This window comes from Nycticebus coucang, chromosome 13, assembly GCF_027406575.1.
Source record: "Nycticebus coucang isolate mNycCou1 chromosome 13, mNycCou1.pri, whole genome shotgun sequence".
In the NCBI taxonomy this organism is placed as follows: Eukaryota; Metazoa; Chordata; class Mammalia; order Primates; family Lorisidae; genus Nycticebus; species Nycticebus coucang.
In genome coordinates this window covers 67,139,810-67,159,616 of record NC_069792.1, presented here as the reverse complement: position 1 = coordinate 67,159,616, position 19,807 = coordinate 67,139,810, and the positions used below count along the sequence as shown (strand labels likewise).

At 40.7% G+C, this 19,807-nt stretch overlaps 1 protein-coding gene across 2 annotated transcripts in view; it reads left to right on the top strand.

Annotated features, from left to right (window-relative positions):
- Positions 1–12,925: 12,925 nt before the first annotated feature.
- Positions 12,926–19,807, top strand: part of DPYS (dihydropyrimidinase) — an 84,371-nt gene continuing 77,489 nt past the window's right edge. Inside the window, exon 1 of one of the 2 annotated variants that reach the window (XM_053559710.1) lies at positions 12,926–13,376. In XM_053559710.1, the coding sequence (XP_053415685.1) occupies positions 13,113–13,376 (264 nt within the window). In that variant the 5' untranslated portion in view covers positions 12,926–13,112. The remainder of the gene's footprint in view (positions 13,377–19,807) is intronic. The other variant, XM_053559709.1, reaches the window with a different exon arrangement.

Genomic DNA, 19,807 nt, shown 5'->3' with positions numbered 1-19,807 from the left:
ATATGCATACATGGCCTACCATCATATAATGTTACGTGGCTTTTTATTTTAAAAGTTAGATGTTATTTTGATATTTTTGACATGTAACTATTCCTAAATGTCAGTGTGTATTCCAAGGGGACCATCCCATCAAAGACTATTTCTGTAAGCCTTTTACCTCAAACTGCTTTTTCATTATAGAAAAGACTTTTCAAAGTAAATAATATTTACCCGTTGTTGAGTGCCTGCCATCTGCCAAGCCCTTTACATGTATCCTTGGGATTCTCACAGTCCTATGAAATATAAACTTGCCTTCTGTTTTTCCAAGGGCATAGAACCAATAAGGGCAGAACTACGATTTAACTTTAGTCACGTCAGACTCAACAGTTGTCCTGTGAATAAGGTGGATCATGAAGTGAAGTCGTATTTATCAGTCAGGAGAAATAGGTATCCTCAAATTGAAGTCAACAGACCCTGGGTGATTATGCAAGCTCATTGAGCCTCTCAGCTTCATCACCTTACAATAAGGTTAATTATAGTTATCTGGTGAGATTTTTGGAATAAAGAGAACATTTGATAAGGCCTTGGCAGATGCTCTGTTCGTCTATTGCTGCATCACCAACTTTATACTTAAAGCAACCACAGTCATCCAGCTTGCTCACAAATCAATGTGGGAAGAGCTCGGTGGAATTGGCTCATTTTGCTCTTCTTGTCATCTGCCAGGGTTGGAGGCTATTGTCCCAAAAGAGCTGGCTTCCACAGCTGGCAGGGTTGCCCTCGAGGTGCAGTGGAAGCTCAGCCGGGAGCCTTGGGCCCTCTACAGTGGGGCTTTCCTCAAGGCCGCTTGTGTTGCTGTATGACACAAGAGCTGGAACCTAGGGGTGAACGTTCCAATGCACCTCTGCAGAAGCTGCAGAGCTTCTTATGGCTGAGTTTCAGAAGCCCGTAGAAGGTCACTCCTGCCACATTCTTTTCATAAAATTATGGGCCAACCCAGATAGAGTAGGGAAAGAAATAGACACCCCTCTATAGAAATGGCAAGGAATTTGTGCCATCTTTTCATCTATAAGATGCTGCCTTATATATGAGAAATACTAAGTTGCCATTATTAATATTTCATGTAGAAAAACAGTTTTTCATTCCCACTACAGTTTATTTACTGAAAGGCCATCAAATTAACTCAGCTCCTCTGTTGTATGTCAAGTACATTGTGTGTGTCTTATATTTATTACAGATATGCAGGTAAAACAATTTGCCTTAGAATTATTACTGGAGTTACAGCTCCTAACTGTAACACAATTTTAAATAAACATATCCTGCCTTGCTGCTCACTAGCATATGACCTTCAGCAAGTCACTTTATTTCCATTTGTTGTCTGTAAAATGGGGATAGTAGAGCTGTTGGAAATTGAAATTACTGTATGTTTGGATCAGCTCCTGGCTCGTGGTAGCTACCATGTAACTGTTTGTTACTATTACTGTCATTATTAAAATGTCAGAAAAGCACTCTGAAGGCTAAATTTAATTAAATGAGATGTTATATGTGAAAAGTACTAAAACAGTAGTAATTTCTGAAGAGAAATGGGAATAGATCATGAAAGTGTGCTTAACCCTGGCATCGTGAAAGTGAATTGCAACCTAGAAAAAAGAAAGGAAATGAGGGGAGAATAAGAGCACTTGTGAGCAGCCCACTTGTGATGAGCTAATGGAATCCCAAGACCAAGGAGACAGGTAACAGGATCCTGCAGAACCCATGGAACCCAAGGAAACTACCTTAGTGGCAGGGAGTCTGGAGCAAGGTTTATACAAGACTCTAAGAACCTAATGATTTTCAGATCACTTAGTTTCTTCATAGTAAACATTGCTAGTTGCATATTGAATACTCAGAAGACCCTCATTTTAAGAGTAGTAGAAAAAAAGTTTGGTACTGCTGAGCTACTATAGCAACCTTAACCTAACTAACCTAACTTCTTGTTACATGAAAAGAATAAAACCCCTCTGTATTTTAGCTGGGGTAGGCTTCTCCATTACCGATGGAGTAACAATCCTATAAAACAAAGGGTTTCAAGTGTTAATAATAATTTGAAAACCAGGGTTAGAACATCCTAGAACTAAGTCACCTAGGACAGATGCTAACCTAGGACACACATGGTTTATTGATAATGATGGAAGAATTTGGCCAGAGTGTTTTCTAGTAAGGACACTGACATTTCAATTAGGGTGGATTTTCCATGTATTGGAAGGAAGCTCAAGCCCAGAGAAACCTAATATCATCCAAAAAGTGACATGGAAGCTTTACTAAGGAGAAATACGAGAGTGCAATGAGATGAAAAGACACAGGCTTTGGAGTCAGACATGTGGCTGTTTGAATTCTGCAGTTTTTGGCCGGGGCTGGGTTTGAACCCACCACCTCCAGTATATGGGACAGGCACCCTACTCCTTTGAGCCACAGGCGCTGCCCTGGCTATTTGAATTCTGGCTCCACTACTTAAGAGCTTTGTAACTTGGAATAGATCTCTTGGTCTTACTAGGCCTTATTGTCTTATCTGGAAAATTGGATAGCATGTACCCTTAAGGTTAGTGAAAGGATTAAATGAAAGCAAAAGGAAAAAAACACCAAACTGCACAAGCCTTTCCTGGAGCCTTACATGTCAAGTTTGGAAATAAATTATAATTGTCCAAATTACAGATTCACTTTCTAAATTAAAACGGTTTTGGGAGCTCTTCTCCACCATGTGTTATGCATTTTATATTTTGCTAGAGCTTTCTGAAGAGCAGATTTCTTTTAGTTACTGTCCTATTTTCTTGATTACAGGGCAACTTATGGTGATATCGCGATGAAAGGTAGACTCACTAAATAAAAGTAAAGCAGTATCTTGGAACAGACCTTTTTATTAGAGTGAAGCCAAAGTGAAGAACTTCCACAGAAATTCAGAACCAGGAAGATGTGGCTACTTCTGTGGACTTAGCAATGTATGTTGAGCTAGTATAAACAAAAAATTAGGAAAGTATTTATATTCAGAAAGTATGCTAAAAAGCAACATATAAACAATATCAAAATTGAACATTCTTAATTTCACTACATTGGGATCAACTTTGCCTGAATTACGTATACATGTATACAAATCTTACTGCTGATCAAGTGGCCATAGAAATTCCTTGCGTAGTTTGGCTTACAGAGGTAGTTTTCCAAAGTCTGACTTACCTTAAATACAAATTTTGTACAATAGTCCCTCTTTATCTCAGGTTTCACTTTCCATGGTTTTTGGTAATGTATAGTCAACCTTTGTCTGAAAATATTAAATGGAAAACTCCAAGAATCCTCCCTTTGTCCCAATGTGTCCCGTCTGTATACATTCCCCACCCATCGTCACTAGTATCCCTCTGAATTACCAGATTAGCTGTCGCAGAATCACAGTATTGTGTTCAAGGCACTCTCGTTCTACTTCATAATGGCCAGAAAGCATAGCCATTATGCTGGTGATTCACAGAGAAGCCAAAAAGTGCTTGTGAAATGGTCAAAATCCTTCATTTAATAAGAGAAAGAAAACAATAGTCTGCTGAGGTCTACACTTAAGAACAAATCATCTGTCTGTGAAACTGTGAAGAAAGAAAACAATGGGAGTCTTAGAACATACTCTATGTGGATAAGAGGGAACTGTACCTGCTATTTTTTATTTAAGATTTTTATTATAGCCACATAGTAAGGACTTTTATTTTATTTTGGAACCACATTTCCCTTATAAAATATTAGAAAACAATCACTTCATAATTGCTGTAATGCCTATATTTAATAGAAACTAATATACTGCTGGTGGGGATGTAAAGTGGCACAGCTGCTCTGAAAAACAGTTCAGCAGAGCCTCACAAGTTAAATATAGAGTTACTACATGACCCAGAAACTTCCCTCCTAGACATATGCAGAAGAGAAATGAAAACACATGTCCTCACAGGACGTGGTGCACAAATGTTCATGGCAGCATTATTCATAATAGCCAAAAAAGTGGAAACAAGCCAATGTTCATCACCTGATTAATGGATAAACAAAATGTGATATAGTTATGCAATGAGACAACACTAATATTGGGAGCAAAAAGGAATAAAGTACTGGAGTGCGGATACATGCTTCAATATGATGAACCTCAAAAATACTTTTGAAGTGAAAAAAAGCCAATCACAGAAGACCCCAACTTGGGTAATTGCATTTATATAAAATGCCTAGAAGAGGCAAATCTATGGAGATGTAGATTAGTGGTTACTTGGGAATAAGAAAGGGGAAAAGAATTTAGGAGAAGGTGGATGTCAAAGTGAAATTTCACTGGATGGAGTTAAACAGTCGAAGATTTTATTTCAGACTCTTGCAACAGAGGAGAGAGCTAGAACTGAAGTCTCCTGCATGAGCTAGTGGAGAAGTATTGCAGGCTGGTGTAGGGGGGATGCTGGTCCATGTGATCAGGCCATCTGTGCTCCAAGCTGCCACTTATGGAAGTGAGGCCCCGCCCCTCCCAGAGGCCAGGAGAGAGGGGCCTGGCTTCCTTGATGATCACTTTACAGAAAGACATATCTGGGTTATAAAACTGGCAAGAGGCTGGAGGAAGATGTATCTATATTTCAAAGGGGTAAAGAATATTTAATTCCAAGTTTTCTAAAATAAATGCTCTAAGAAAAGGGAGGTTGAGGCCTATGATTGGGAAGAAACCTCTGAAGGTTAGCCGAGCTGAGGGAACTATTTGTTAATGCTGTCTTAATCAATGGGTACAAGGTTTCTTTGGGGGATGATGGAAAAATTCTAAAATTACATTAAGTGAAGGTTGCAAAACTCTATAAATACACTAAAAACCATTACACACTTTCAATGGGTCACCTTTATGGTATGCAAATTATATCTCAATAAAGCTAGTTCTCTTAACAGATCAGAGAATAAAAACACAAATTATATCCTTTTTATTTATTTTATTTCATTTATTCTTGTATTCATTTATTTATTTATTGCTTTTAGAATTGGAGCTAAGCTATTGTTCTATAAATGACCTTATTCTGCAGGAGAAAAGTAGTTGCTTATCAAACTAAAGTTATAGAAAATACCATTCATCTTCATTTATTTAGTCAAAAATACAATGTGGTGAAGCTTACCCTTTGGCCTTAAACTCTGGTCAAAGTAACATTTTTACTCTGGCAGTTAACATCTCTGAGCCATCGTTTTTACATCTGTGAAAAGGAAGCAATATTTCCTACTTCACTGAGTCCTTATCTCATGGAGATGAGATACTATTTATGTAAGGGCCTTAGCCCAGTCTAGCATATTGAAATTGAACATCTAACTATTACATGAATATTTATAAAGAGACTACATGCCAGGCATTATTCTAACTAGGACTACTTCCTGACCTGAGCATGCTGAGGGCCCTTCCCTGTGTATCTCCCCCGCATGTCTCTCTAAGGGGCAAGGAACACATAGGGTCATGGATGCATGAATGCTACTCCCTTCCCCCTACCTCCAGACCACACTCTTGGGACCTAGAATCTCAGAATTTCCTATACAAATAGCCTGTGTCCACAAGCAGGGCCTACCTGGCCTCTTCCCTAGATCTGTCTTCCTACGAATGGATAGGTGAACATGTTCACCACCATGTTCATCCCAGACCCCAGGAGGAGTGAAGGCTGTGGATGGAACATGGCTGTGCAGGCTAGGGGATCCCCATGTACAAGTATGCAGCCTCTCACATGGGTGGACAGGGCCCAGGAGAGGGAGGGATAAAGGGTTGTTCTCCATCCTCTTGCCCTGTGCACTGCAATTGTTAGGAACAGGGCTGGTTCTGACACCAAGGATAAAATAGTATCCAAAACAAATAGGAATATTATTAGAAACACCGAATTATTTCTGCTCATTGAAAGAATACTCATAGTCCATTTAACTTTTTCTTTTCTCTTAAAGCCCAGGCCTATTTACCTCTAAATACACAGTTATGGCTCTGAAAGTTCATGTTTTGAGCACTACTTACTTTTAACTACAATAATTGAATGATTATTGTCTTGAATAATTGTGCATTTTTGTTCATTTCTAATTACTACTTTTTTGTTGTTCTCCTGAAAGACTCATTGCAAAGAAAATCCAAGTTTTTATATTATGACTATAAAAATAACATTTTCAGAAAGTTATCTTTGCAGAGAAAATGTAGATAGGATTAAGTGTCAAGGAAAAGTGGCAAAATGAGGGATGGAGGAATGAAAGATGAATTGTAAAGAAATGTTAAAATTAGAGACAGTTGGAATAACTTTATTATTTCTCTTTGTCTTTAAACAAACATGGTTACTTATTTCCTTGTTTTATGTGTCACTATCATTTTGATATTTCCCCAGAGGATCAGGAATACATATGTCAAAAACATTTGATGTATTTAAGTGTAGTTGATGTAAGAGGTAAATACCTGAAGAGGTCTGTATAAATCAAATGTATGTGAACTTCATAATACTGGAAATACAAGCGGAAAGCTTATTGTTTAAATAACTCTCATTTGTAAACCTTTTTTTGGAGTGAATAATCATGCTTAATCTATATCTTCTTTAAGTCATAATGTGAAAACTTTGCTTACGGTGAAGAATGTATTGTATAAATCTAGAAAGTCATAATTTTACAGTATGAAACCAGACTTGTGACTTATAGATGTGCACAAAAGGATGCATGAGTCATGTTTAAGGGAACAAAGAAACAATCTATTTTTCTTTTCCAATTCTGAAGAAAGGATAACAACTATATGTCAAGATAGATGCAAAGTGACCAGGAATGACTTGGTTTTTGATGGCAAATTGCTGACAAAAACAAAGAAATATGTAGTTGGTCTTTTTGAGAGGCCATCTAGTGGTTCAGTTCAGCATTGCAATCATTTATTTCGCAGCGTTTTTAGTTCAGTAACTTGTTTTTCATAATATTCACATTAACTTCCTAGAAGTAAGAAGTGCAAACTGAAGAGTAAATGATGCTAAAGCTGAATTTGTAGCTCCAAAAAAGATAAAAAGATATGCCTAACTCTGTCCTTATTAATATGGACCAAAGCTAAAATCCCATCATAGAGCCCTGTACTGTAATGTCAACAAGATGTAAAAGTTAATGAGCTCTTCTTTCACACGGCTCTGCTCTGTAATATACAAAGATGTATATGATGCAATTTGTTTTTCCAGGAGTTCACAGATTGTTGCCCTTAAATATACAGTTATGTAATGGATGGGTAGTTAGGTATTATTCTTGACCTTGGGGTTTACTTATCTGGTTCTAAGTGAATACTTCTTAGAGCAGAAGTAATTTTCTCCCAAGAAGTATTTGTATAATGTGAATGTTTGTAATGAAGAAGGAATGCACACAACTCCATTACCTTCTACTTATTTTAGAGAAATACAAATATAGTGAAATGGGCTGGCATAGGCAATAAGTGCAGAGGGAAAAACGGTATAACTTCAGAGGGAGAGGGAAGCAGCGTTGATGATGATGATAAAAGGGACCACACCTTGACCGCCTATGCCTGTGTCATGGGGTCTTCCTCACCCTGATTCCTCCAACATGTGGTCATTGGAGTCTCACCAATGTCATGGCTACATAAATACAAGGTCGTGAGGGCTCTGGGACGGTATCTTCTCTCCCTGCGCTAGCCCAGGGCTTCCTAGGATTCCTAAAAATGTTGCAATGACTCCCAGAGAGGGTTACCTTTTACATTCTATTTTCACAGCACCAAGGGTTTTTATTACACATGTAGGGGACAGGAACACTGCTGCTACATTGCAGATGACTTTTAAAACCAAAGAGGGTAAACTCTCTTCTTCTGAAGATATCCTGCAACTTGCTTAGTGTCGAAACCTAAATTTAAATACACGTTCTAAACAAAATAAAATACAAGTAATAGCAGAAAGATCAACAGTTGCCAAAGGTTGGGCTTTGAGGGGAGAGGATTGACGGCAAAGGGGTACAAGGAGGCCATTTCGCGGTGATCGGAAAGTTCTCTACCTTGATTACAGTGGTGGTTACATGACTGTTTTGTTTGTCAAGATTCATAGAACTCTATGCTTTTTAAAGGGCAATGACTTTTACTCTGTGTATTTTACTCTATTTTATTAAAAGGTAAAAATATATATAATACAATTCTAAATCCTATTTGGTCTACATAGCAAAAGTCCGAATAGTGTTTTCGTAATGATTTGCTCTTGCTTCTTGAAAAATTAATCTCAAGATCAGTAGAAGCATTTCATAAGTTTGCGTATCTTATGTTAAAAAGCAAAACTATTAATGAAAAAGTTGCTGAAATACTTCTAATAGTAATTAGAAAGACTAAATACTATCAGAAACAATACTAATAGTAATAGCATTGTTTTATATACTACTCGCAAACCAAATAAAATATTTCAGTTTGTTATTAGTGGTTAACAAGCACAGTGGCATGGGCTTTAAATGAATGATCTCATGATTCCAACTTCATAGCCACTCTGTGGATAGGAACCACTGCTAGGGGGAAAACAAGAACCCTGAAGTGGTTAAGCAATTTACCAAAGAATCCACAGATTATAATAAAGTTAGAACTCAAATCCAAATCAAATCCCAAATACAACCCTATTTATTCATTTCATTTTACTTTATTATGTTCTTTCTAATCGAGGGAATGCTTTCCTTATTTCCCTAAGCAGTTTTTCTTATTTTCCCAAGCTGGAACGTTTTGCTAAGAAAGCTCAGAGCAACTTGGAAATTGTGTCACAGCAGAATGAGTTCAAGGTGCGTTTTGGAAGCACAAGGTGGTGTTGCCTACAGAATGGGCAGAGCCTGGTATTCCTATGCCAACGTTTAACAAGGCAGCATCTTTTTGTTCATGAGAAGCAATGATTGGCATCTTGATAGGCTGAATTATAGTCCCCAGAGAAATCCAGGTCCTAATCCCTAATTTAGGACTGTTGCCTTATATGGAAAAAGGGACTTTGCAGATGTGATTAAGTTAAGAATTTCTGAAATGGTGAGCTTATCCTGGATTATCCAGGTGGGCCCTAAATGTGATCACAAGTGTCCTCGTAAGAAGGTAACCTTACTAAGAGGAGATTGACTTTAGCCCAAGGAAACTGATTTTGGACTTCTAGCCTCTGTAACTCTAAGGTAATAAACGTGGGTTCTTCTAAGCCACCAAGCTTGTGGTATTTGTTATAGCAGCCATAAAAAAACTACTCCAATATACAGTAGTCCCTCATTTTTCCACAGTGTTGCTTTCTGAGGTTTCAGTTACCTGCAGTCCACCTCACTCCAAAAATATAAAACGGAAAATTCCAGAAATAAACAACTCAAGAGAGTTTTAAATTGTGCAACCTTCTGGGTGGCGTGACGAAATCTCTCTCTATCCTTCCTATGACATGAATCCTCCCTCTGCTTCCTTTAATCAAAAGAGTGAAAGTTCTCAATATGGAAAGAAAAAAAATGATATGCTGAGGTTGCTGAGATCTATGGTAAGAAATAATATTCTACCCATGAAATTATGAAGAAGGACAAAAAAATTCTTGCTAGTATTGCTGTCCCAGCTCACTCAGACAGCAAGAGTTAACAGCTACAGTGTGTGATGAGTGCTTGGCTCAGATGGAAAAGGCATTGGTTTTGTGGGTACAAGATATGAAGGGAAATGTGTTACAGCTGATGGCAGTCAGGTTGGTACCATCCATGGTTTCAGGCATCCACAGGGAATCTTGGGACCATATCCTTCAAGGATAAGCAGGGACAATTGTATACTGCTAGCGTCAACAGGATGTGCTTGAAACTGTCAGTCAGTTTAGCATTAGAGTATCTTTAACAATAAACAAATAAACAGGAAATAGGAATGTTTTAATAAGTATTTTCTCCCAGGCAAGTCAGTGTTGATGCCTTGGATCTAGTCCCACCAAACTTGTTCATTTATTATAAGAAGTATTTCCTTATAATTTTTTTTTTTAATACTGATGCCGTTAGTCATGAACAAAAACAGACTGGCTCTCCAATGACTATATGAACCACCTTGAAACAGCAGTCACAGGGAAGAGATCTGATGTTAGTGTCAGGGATGTCAGATTTCATTTCTGGATCATTTACATAACCCGAGGCCCAGCTGCAGCCAGGATCTGAACTTGGTTTAGAGTGTGGAGTTACATAATGGACAAATTACAGGTTCCAGAATGAAAGCCTTGCCTCCAGCATTTACTGCCAGGTAACTCAGGCAAGTCATTCACCTTCAAAAGGCTTACCTGGTAAAGGGAAAAATAGTATTCTTAGCTTAAAGAGTTGTTGTGAGGATTAGGTAACATAATGCATGTAAAAATCTGGCACGTTACTAACTTGATGGGAGTGTTCAACAAATCTCAGCCCCTGTTGCTGGTATTGCTCTTTGAGGCAACTCTTTTCTCCTTCATCCCAGGAGGGGCGCTCCTGGGACAAGCACCCCCTGGAGTTGTGTAGTGGACCAGCCCCCTTGATGGCCGCACAGAGGCAGGGGTGACAGTCGATGCCTGTCATGCCTGTTATTGCTGAGGCATATGTGCAATAACCTCATATATGTCTCAGGACTTTCAAACCAGTCCCACCAAGCATCATCCCCCCATGGCTGCAGGTTTTACAAGCTGCATGTAGCTCCTTTCTGAACAGATCCCCTCTGGAAAGGCAAGTCCCCCTTTGCCTCCAATTCACTCATCTGGACCCAGGAAGAGTTGAATTCCAGGACTATACCAGTCACTGTTCCCAAAACTATGGAAGTGTGAAGGGTGTGTCTCATAAGCTCCTGAGAGTAAGTGACTTGTCCAAGCTCATGGCAGAATGTGCCTTCACAGCTAGGATTAGACTCCCAATTCCAACTCCTTCTTCAGTTTTCTTCCAACTCTTCTATTCTGCCTCCCTTTCCCACCTCCGTCCCACTTCCATCACGGACTCGCCCTTTTGCTAGGTGGGAACAATGGCCCCAGAGCCTCTCCTGGCCCACAGAGACCTATGAGAAGAGCAGGGAGGGTGGGGAGAATGGCAAAAAATAAACTTGGCACCTCCAGGATAGCTGAGGACTGAAATCCCACTGGACCTGGGGCTTATTTCCAAAAATGGAGCCACCCTGTTAGGAAGCCACCAGTGTGCCCTATGGCCATCCTATTTCTGTGGACCACCAAGCAGGGCCAGGAAGCCCTTCCTGCCAATCTCACATGTGTTTCTATGGGTTAAACACCAACAATCTTTTTAACCCTTCTTTAAAATCACCCCTCTAAGAAGTAATGTGTTCTCAGACATACCTTGATACAAATCTATTTCTCCCCCAGCAAGAAGAATATAAACCAGCAGGAGTTCCACTTGCTGCCTTTCTCCCAGGCCAATATTGTGTCCCCATGACACCTGCCCGTGGAGGGCCCAGAGTATCTGGGAAAGGAGGCGGCTGAGTAGGTGAGGGTGTACTAAGGACAAGAATCCTCTGCTGAGCAGCTTCATCTGGGCTGTGCCTCCCACCTGCAAGCTCAGAGCCCCTTCTGGCCTACCAGCTAGCATTTCTCCCTTGAACTTCCTTTCCTTTCTATTCTTTTACTGTCAATAAATCTTTTCCTCCTTCTTTAGTGACATTCTACAAGCCCCCTTTTCTGATAAAAGTTTGAGTTAATTAAATGTGGGAAGTTTGTTTTGTGTTGTGTTGCAGGGCACTTCATGATATAAAGTGTCTAAGATAAAGAAACCTTTGAAATCATTAATCTGGACAGTTTCAGAATGGATGGCACAACCGCACTGACACCAATCTTACTTTCCCAGGGTGGAAAGCTTTATTTGTACGGCTTGTAGAAGTTTCATTATGGTTATAATTACCCTTTTCACCTTTACACAAAGGTCCCTTAACAATAATTGCATAACCTTCTGGGGTTTCTTGTTCCTGGCTTGACAGCCAAATCTATGGAACTTTAACTTATTGACACTTTCTAATTTTTAATCCTTCTGAGGTCTGTGTAATCTGAAGCTTAGGGAATTTGGCGATAATATTACCTTGCATTCCACTATTGAAAATGCCATCTCTGAGGTCACAGAAGACCACCTAGTCTCCAAACCCAGAGAAAGTATCTTTCCACTGCCTGTCAGTTGACTAAATTCTTACCTTTATCCTCTCTCAAAGATAGAATTTTCTGGTTTATATATTGAAATACATACGTGTGCCTCAATGAGCTCTATGGCTCTTCAGGGTGGAAATGTTCGTCATCCTCACTTAGCCCCCCATCCAAGCCCCAAATCCTTCCTAAGCTAGTATGTGTTAACTACCTGGGACTGGCGCTTCCCACTCTACCAAGGTGCTTTCATACCCACCGTTTGCTTCTCAAAGCAAATCTGGAAGAGGAGAACAAGGATCACTCAGCTTTGTATATGAGAACAGTGAGGAACCAAAAGGGTAAAAGATTTAACTGAAGACGGTTTTTCTGCCTAGGTCTGCAGAAAAACTGGGAGTATAAACCTAGATCTTCAGAGTTACAGGACTGTAGTTTCTGAGAAAAACATGCTGGTGTGTGTTACATCATTAAAACGTGCAGGACAGTTGATACCAAGGCGTTTTCATTCCAAGTAGATTAAATATTTCACTCTGAACTTTCACACAGTATGTTTGCCAGTTGCTGGGATCAGATGATAACTTGCTCCTCTTACTGTGAGAGTTTTAGAAGGAAATCCAGACCAGCTGGCTCTGTTCTGGCGTGGGCAGGTTTGGGTATTTTTGTTGTGTGCTCCTGCCGGTGACACTGTTCCCCCCTCTCCCTTTCTCCCTCGTATCCATCTTTTAGTACAAACACTCTTCATCAAGGGGACAGAGGTGAATGTCTCTGCCCTAAGTACCTTGTCCTATGAAGCAAAACACGTGTCCCTCGCTATTACTATAGAAACCCCAAGAGCTCTCCCTTCCAAGGACCTGGGTGGACAGCTGGACTCGGGGCAACAGAACTGTTGAGGTCTGAGTGTGGAAGGCCGACGCGGACTCTTCTAATCGCGGGCTCCGGGCTCCAGCCCTGCCCTGCCCTGCCCAGGGGAGGAGCCCACACCACGGGCGGTCATAAACCCGGCTGGCCCGGAGCTCCGGATGTGCCGGAGCGCGGGGACTGTCGGCGGGGACCTTGCAGGCAGGCACCGTGCACGCCCTCGCCATGGCTGCGCCGTCGCGGCTCCTGATCCGCGGGGGGCGCGTGGTCAACGACGACTTCTCGCAGGTGGCCGACGTGCTGGTGGAGGACGGCGTGGTGCGGGCGCTCGGGCGCGACCTGCTGCCGCCCGGGGGCGCGCCCGCGGGGCTGCGGGTCCTGGACGCCGCGGGCAAGCTGGTCCTGCCAGGCGGCATCGACACGCACACGCACATGCAGTTCCCCTTCATGGGCTCGCGGTCCGTCGACGACTTCCACCAGGGCACCAAGGTACCCCCGCCCCGCAGAGCCCTGGGACCTCTCCAGCGGCCCCACCGACAATTTAATCCCTTACTGTACACCCGATTAACCTCTCTGCTCCCCCGTGTTCACTGGTGTGAAGTGTAAATCCCTAAATCTTCTTTATTTTCTATAGATTTTTTCTTTCTTTTTCTTTTTTTAGACAGAGGGGAGCTCTGTCGCCCTGGCTGGAGTGCAGTGGCATCATCATAGCTCAATTTAGCCTCAAACTTCTGGGCTTGAGAGATCCTCCTGCCTCAGCCTCCCAGAAGCTAGGACTGGGGCATGTTCTGCCACACCCCACACACTCCAGCTATTTTAAATTTGTTTGTTTACGTCTTTTTTAGAACTAGGATCTTACTCAGGCTAGTCTCCAACTCCTAGCCTCAAGCAATCTTGCCACTTAAACCTCCCAAAGCCTGAAAATGTTAAGATTATCTGCATGAGCCTCCGCACTGGCCTGTACAATCTTTCTTTGAAGTTGGCACTCTCAAGCCATTTCCCTCCATTCTCCTCCAACTAAACCCAAATGAAAAATCTATTCCCCTATTAATTACTGCCTTGACTCCAAGTTAGCAGTGTGGTGGGTGAGGTGTCTGGGTGGGCTACAAGAGCCCACTGCATTCTCACTTCCACCCCCATCCACCACCTCCCTTCCCCATCCCCAATACAAAAAAAAATACAGCCCTGACCAGGGTTTCAGAGAGAAAATATTCCAGAAATGATATCCCAGCACTCACACTCAGGCAACCTAATCCCATCCTTTCCGTGACCTGCATCCTGTGTGAACATCTTCCTGCTTGAGTACCTGTAGCTTTACTGAAGGTGCAGGATGGCTGCCCTCACACCCATCCCGGGTGAGGGAGGCTGGGACTTCTCTGGATACAAAGGCCTACAAGCTTGGGTGAATGATAGGAACCTTCAGCATTTCCCAGAGCTCCTAAAGACCAGATCAGGAGATTAACAGGGAAGCCGTACAGGAACATAAATTTCAAATTCCACTCTCAGCACTTTGGCCATCTGGCTTTGGGGCTGGCTTGAGGAAAATGGTTCCTTATATAGAGAAGCTATATTGCTCTCCTTAAGACCAAGGCCAGGCACGGGGAACCTGTGGCTTTGGGGCCACAGGTGGCCTTTTGGATCTTTGAGTGCTGTCTTTTGATTGAATCCAAATTTTACCAAGACTTTTCACTCAGGGATAATGTGTAAGATTTTTCTGAGGACCACACCTTGATATGTGAAACAGTTCAGGCTATTTAGTCCAGAGATATAGCCTAAAACTAAAGCAGTTTTGGTGACGATTACTTCCTTTACTTTCTGTCTCCTTACACCTCTCCTCCCCACCCAAGTTCCCTAAATCCTGTCTGATTAACCACAGTGTTTAACAGAAAAAAAGAAAGGCAGATAGATCTGACCAGAGAGAAGGACCTGGGGCGGGCTGCTCAAATCAACATTTGGAAAGCTTTTTCCTGGTTACTAATTACCGACCTTTATCATTGGGCCAATAGAGTCTTTTGTGGGACAGATCATTATCTGCTTTGAAAACAGCAAACTTTGTTTTGAATATTCATTTTTCCCTCTTGCTCAAAAGTGAAATTTGCTGAATTATAATGAACTTACTTTTAGATTTTAAATCATTGTTTCAGTTATCAAAACAATACATGATTATAGAAAATTGGAAAAAACAATAGGAAAGTAGAAATAAGAAAAATACTACCAGCCTTCTCCCTGGCAATGATGACCAGTGTTTTGCTGTGTTGCCTTCATGCACTTTAATCTGCTTTACCTTACGTAATTGAGATCATGTAGTGCAGGTGTGTGTGTAGTGTGTGTGTATACCTGCATATAAAACTTCATAACCTGCTGTTTTCAGTTATGGTACAAGCACTTTGTTACCACAGACACCTCATGAACAAAGTACTTTGCTGGCAGCAGGGTGTTCCATTGAACACCCCCATGGCCAGATGGGGAGCTGTTATTTTTGACCATAATTTGCCAAGCCCACTAGCATCATTCTCTCTCTTACAGCTGAGCGGTCGCTTTCATTTCCCTTTATTCCATCAGGATTCCAAATAAAGCAGCAAAGAAGGTGTTGGAATGCGATGGGGAGAGAAATTCCCTCCCTTTCTCAAGAGTATCTGTGCACGTCCCAAGGTCCAGGGAGGTGGTTCTTAGTCTCCTATCTGTCCCTTGGCCATTCTGGGATTTTCCTGCATAGAGAGATTAACAATTTCTAACTGGGAAGGCAGGTCCTCATAGGCTGTGATCTGGTAGGACTTATCCATCAGCTGATTCTCTAGGCATTTCTATACTTGCCAGTTGTCAAAACGTTAAACAAAAATGTGTTCTGGGGAGCTTAGGCTCTTAAGCAGATAGTGATAGGATCAGAGATATTAAGGTTAAAGGTTTAGCAGATACCAAATTCCTATTGAATATTAAGCAGTACTCACAAAAGGACTGAGTTGCAAAAATCTACTTCAAAATTGGTTAGTTGAAAGCTATTTCTCCCACCCTCAGAAACAGATGAAGCTTTGTAAGGGGAACCAGGAGGGTAAACATAGATAAACATAAATATGAAAGTATTGACCTAAGTTCTAGAAGAAGGGCATTATAGAGTTATTTTGTCTTCTTTCCTAGTCTTCACAATAATTTCCAGGCAGCATTGATGGGTCTTTGTTTTGGGGAGCCAGGGACAAAGATAAGCCTTTTGTAAAAGCTGGTTGTATACGTTAAACAAACGTTTTCTTCTCAATACCATAAGCTATACGTTATCTTCCAATAATCCTGTATACCAGGTTATCTTCATAACAGCAGGTTATGAAGTTTTATATGCAGGTATACACACACACTACACACACACCTGCACTACATGATCTCAATTTACGTAATTGTAAAAGTGTAGACTTTTTACAATTGAGGAAATTGAAACATAAGTTACCTGCCTGAGGTCTCACAGGCAGGTCTCACTTACCTGCCTGTAAGTGGCCGAGTGGCTCTTCAAATTCACTATTGCCTGACCCCATCCCTGAGGTCTTACTTGCAAAAGGTCTATTCCTTTGCAAAAAGGTCTAATGCTCAGATTTGTCAGGGTGGCAAGTGATGGATGAGAAAGCCAGCACGTTAATATGAGATGCCTTTTCTCAAAAATAGAGCAGGGTCTTCTTTAGGAAATAGAATAGCTCTCTACCTTCCCAAAGCTGTAGGCAGTTAAAGTTATCAAAATAAATACACATTGCAGGTATTAACTTTGTAAGGCATTTGTACATGCACTTATAGCCACATCATCGCTAAAGGTACAGAAAAGGAGAGTAAGTATAGAAAGGCTTAACGTAAAAAAAGATACATCATGCTTGTAGGAGGTGAATCCCCTTCTGCCTCCACCAGGCTGACCATGTACAAATATCTGACAGACGAGGCACTGTTTGTGGTACACAATTTATTGATCACTTGATTGTGATGAAAACTAATTTAACAAATGCAACATAGGTCAACTAAAGGTTATATATGTTGTAAATCTAATTCATGTCAAAGATCGGTTATAAGCCTTTAATTAGTTTTCTTAATTACAGGCCCAATATTTCTGATGTAACTAATGGAAGTAATGTTCTGCCTTAAAGGAATCCTATTTCATCTTGTTGGTCTATGCCAGATGTGCAGTGGTCTTCCAGGAATTCAATAGCCATGGGGAGGGACAATGGGATTTTTTTCATTTAATAGATATTGTGAATTCAATGAACTTCAAGGAGTTCTGACTTTGCTTTTCCTGCATCTCATGACAAGAGAGTGAATTATAAAAGTTCTGCAAGTTTTCAAATGCATATATTTATATTCAGATATGTATGCAAGTTGGAGTGGGTGGACTCTCATTAAGAACCTGGTAGTGTCAGTAGCTGGCAGAAGCATCATCTTTTTAAACATTGGGAAACCATGAAACATGCTTTTCTTTTCTCTTTTCTTTTTCTCTTTTGTAAAAGACAAAAAGTTCTCAAAATTATGGAGAGAGGAAATTATACTTTGCTTTGAAATTTTTTGGTAAAATGCCATCGAAGTGATTACTTACGAGGCAGTAGAAGGCATGTGATTAAGCTCACATTTATGGTTGTATTTATAGAGCTGTCTCACCTTGTGGAAGATCTCTGCTTCGGAAACCTTGGTTGCAAACCAAATCCCTTTTCTGTTGCTTGCCATGCCAGGGCTCCAGGCTGGGCTTCAGGAGCAGTGCGGGCTGACTGTGTGACCTCTCTGGCAAGTCACTTGCTCTCCTGGGAGTGTCATCATTTTCTTATCTTTGAAATTAGGCATTGGTTAGATGAACAACCCCCCAAAATTTTTTAAGTTATAAAAACTGCATACTTAAGAAAATGCTAGAGCATTATAATATATATCGAACAACTATAAAACAAACAGCTTTTTTAAGAAATAAAAATACAGAGGAGTATAAAGAAAAATAATATGTAAATCATCTATGATCTTAACATTTGGTTACTTATCCTTTCAGATTTTTCTTTTTTTGGAGGGACATATAAGCATTTTATTTTTCCTTCTACCAAATTAGGGCTGCCGTTTGGAATCAGCCTCGTTCATTAGCCATTTCTCCAATCCCTTAAATACCACTGGAGAACGTGATTTTTGTGGTCCCTTTATCTTCTCAGAGGCTGCGTCTCAGATCTTTCTCTCCAGCCTCTGTATCTGTTAAGCGTCAGGCCTTCAGTTCTGCCTCTTTTCGGATATCACAACTTACATGTTCCAAAAACACCTCAAACTTAGCATGCTCCAAACCAAATATATCCTCCCCTCCCCGAGCCTGACCCATTTTCCTTTCTGTTTCTGGAACTTTTAACAGCTCCATTCTTATCTTCTCAGTGATGAACATTTGGGGGGTTCCTAGCTTTTTGCTAGTAAAAAGCAATGCTGTGGCAGACATTCCTGTCTATAAATCATTGTTCTTAGTGCCCCAGAAATCATCCCTCAGAACAAAATGCCTGGGTCCAGGCTTATCAGACACATCTTAGAGGAGTTTGTTACCCATACGCAGACTGCTCTTCAGTTTATGCTCCTGTTATAATTCCCATTTCACTACAGCCTGGCCAATAGTGGATAATGACTTTTACAAATCTGTCAGTTTAATTGGAAAAACATAGTGGTTCTTAATGTTTTCAAAAGATCATTTCTATAATAACTGCTGAGGTTGAGTATTGAAAGTTCATGTTATATTAATAGTTTACATGTTCCAGCTCTGAGGTTTATAATGCCATGGTTTCCCTGCATGGCCATTTAATGATTACAAAATTAACCTTTGGACTAATCAGAAATTTTGTTAAGCCACCTCAAAAATTAATTTGAAACCACTGGTGAAAAATCAGGCCCTATTGAGAGAGTGTTATGTGTTGGGAATCCTTTCACTGAACTTGACAGATTCTAGGGCTCACCTTCTTGTAGTTGTCATACCCAGTTACTCCATCCCTTTCACTTCCTCAGCGGTTTTCTCCCTCTTTGGTCTGAGTGTTTTCAATGTCTGGCGGAAATAGTCTAGAAATCAAGGTTGCTGCAATGTGGTGGTCAGGGAGGAAAACCTTTCCGCTGAAGGCTTTTAGGCTCAGTGATTGGGAGCCTGAAAATTAAACTGACAAAAGAGATTCGCAAGAGAAAAGGAAAAAGTTTTTTAAATTAATATGCATATGTAGGAATTCACAGGAAAATGTGATTCAAGTAGGGGGTTAGAATTTGGGGGTTATCTACCATCTTAATAGGGAACAAGAGGGGAAGCGGGTGCTTACAAGCATACAAATGACTTAATAGGTTGTGTGGGAGAAAGTGCATTTATAGGAAAACAAATGACTTTCAGGAAAGATACATTGGCTGTTAGGAGACTAGACTAGACGGGACATATGATGGCTTTTGTGACATTTTGGCATAGGGCAGACTTACAGTCTCTAGTGATGAGTCAGTCTTTCCTGGTTGTGAAATTCCCCAAGAGGGTATTTATGACAATTGAGTTATTTGGGAAGGCTCTGTTTTTTTGGCAGATTTGGAGTTTCAGGGAAAAGAAAGAAAGAAAAATAAAGAGGGCGGGAAGGGAGGGAGAGGGAAGGAAGGTTAGTTTTTCTCAAATGTTCAGCTCAAAATACTGTTTATGCTACAATTGCATCTTCTGGACTGTTTACTGCTGTGTACTATTGATCAATCTTAAAGTAAGGATTTTTCAAGTTGGTTGTTAGATTCCATCAATTTGGCCGACAAGTATTTCCTGGAAACTCACTGAGTGCCAGGCATTGTGCCTGGGTCATAGAGCTGAAAACCACAATGTTTGTTCTCAAGGGCAAACAGACTACAGATTATATAGAAGACTTTTGGCCTTGCAGACTTGACTTTGATGATTTGTGATTTCAGTATTTTTGAGTGAACACTTGAGGCCATGACAT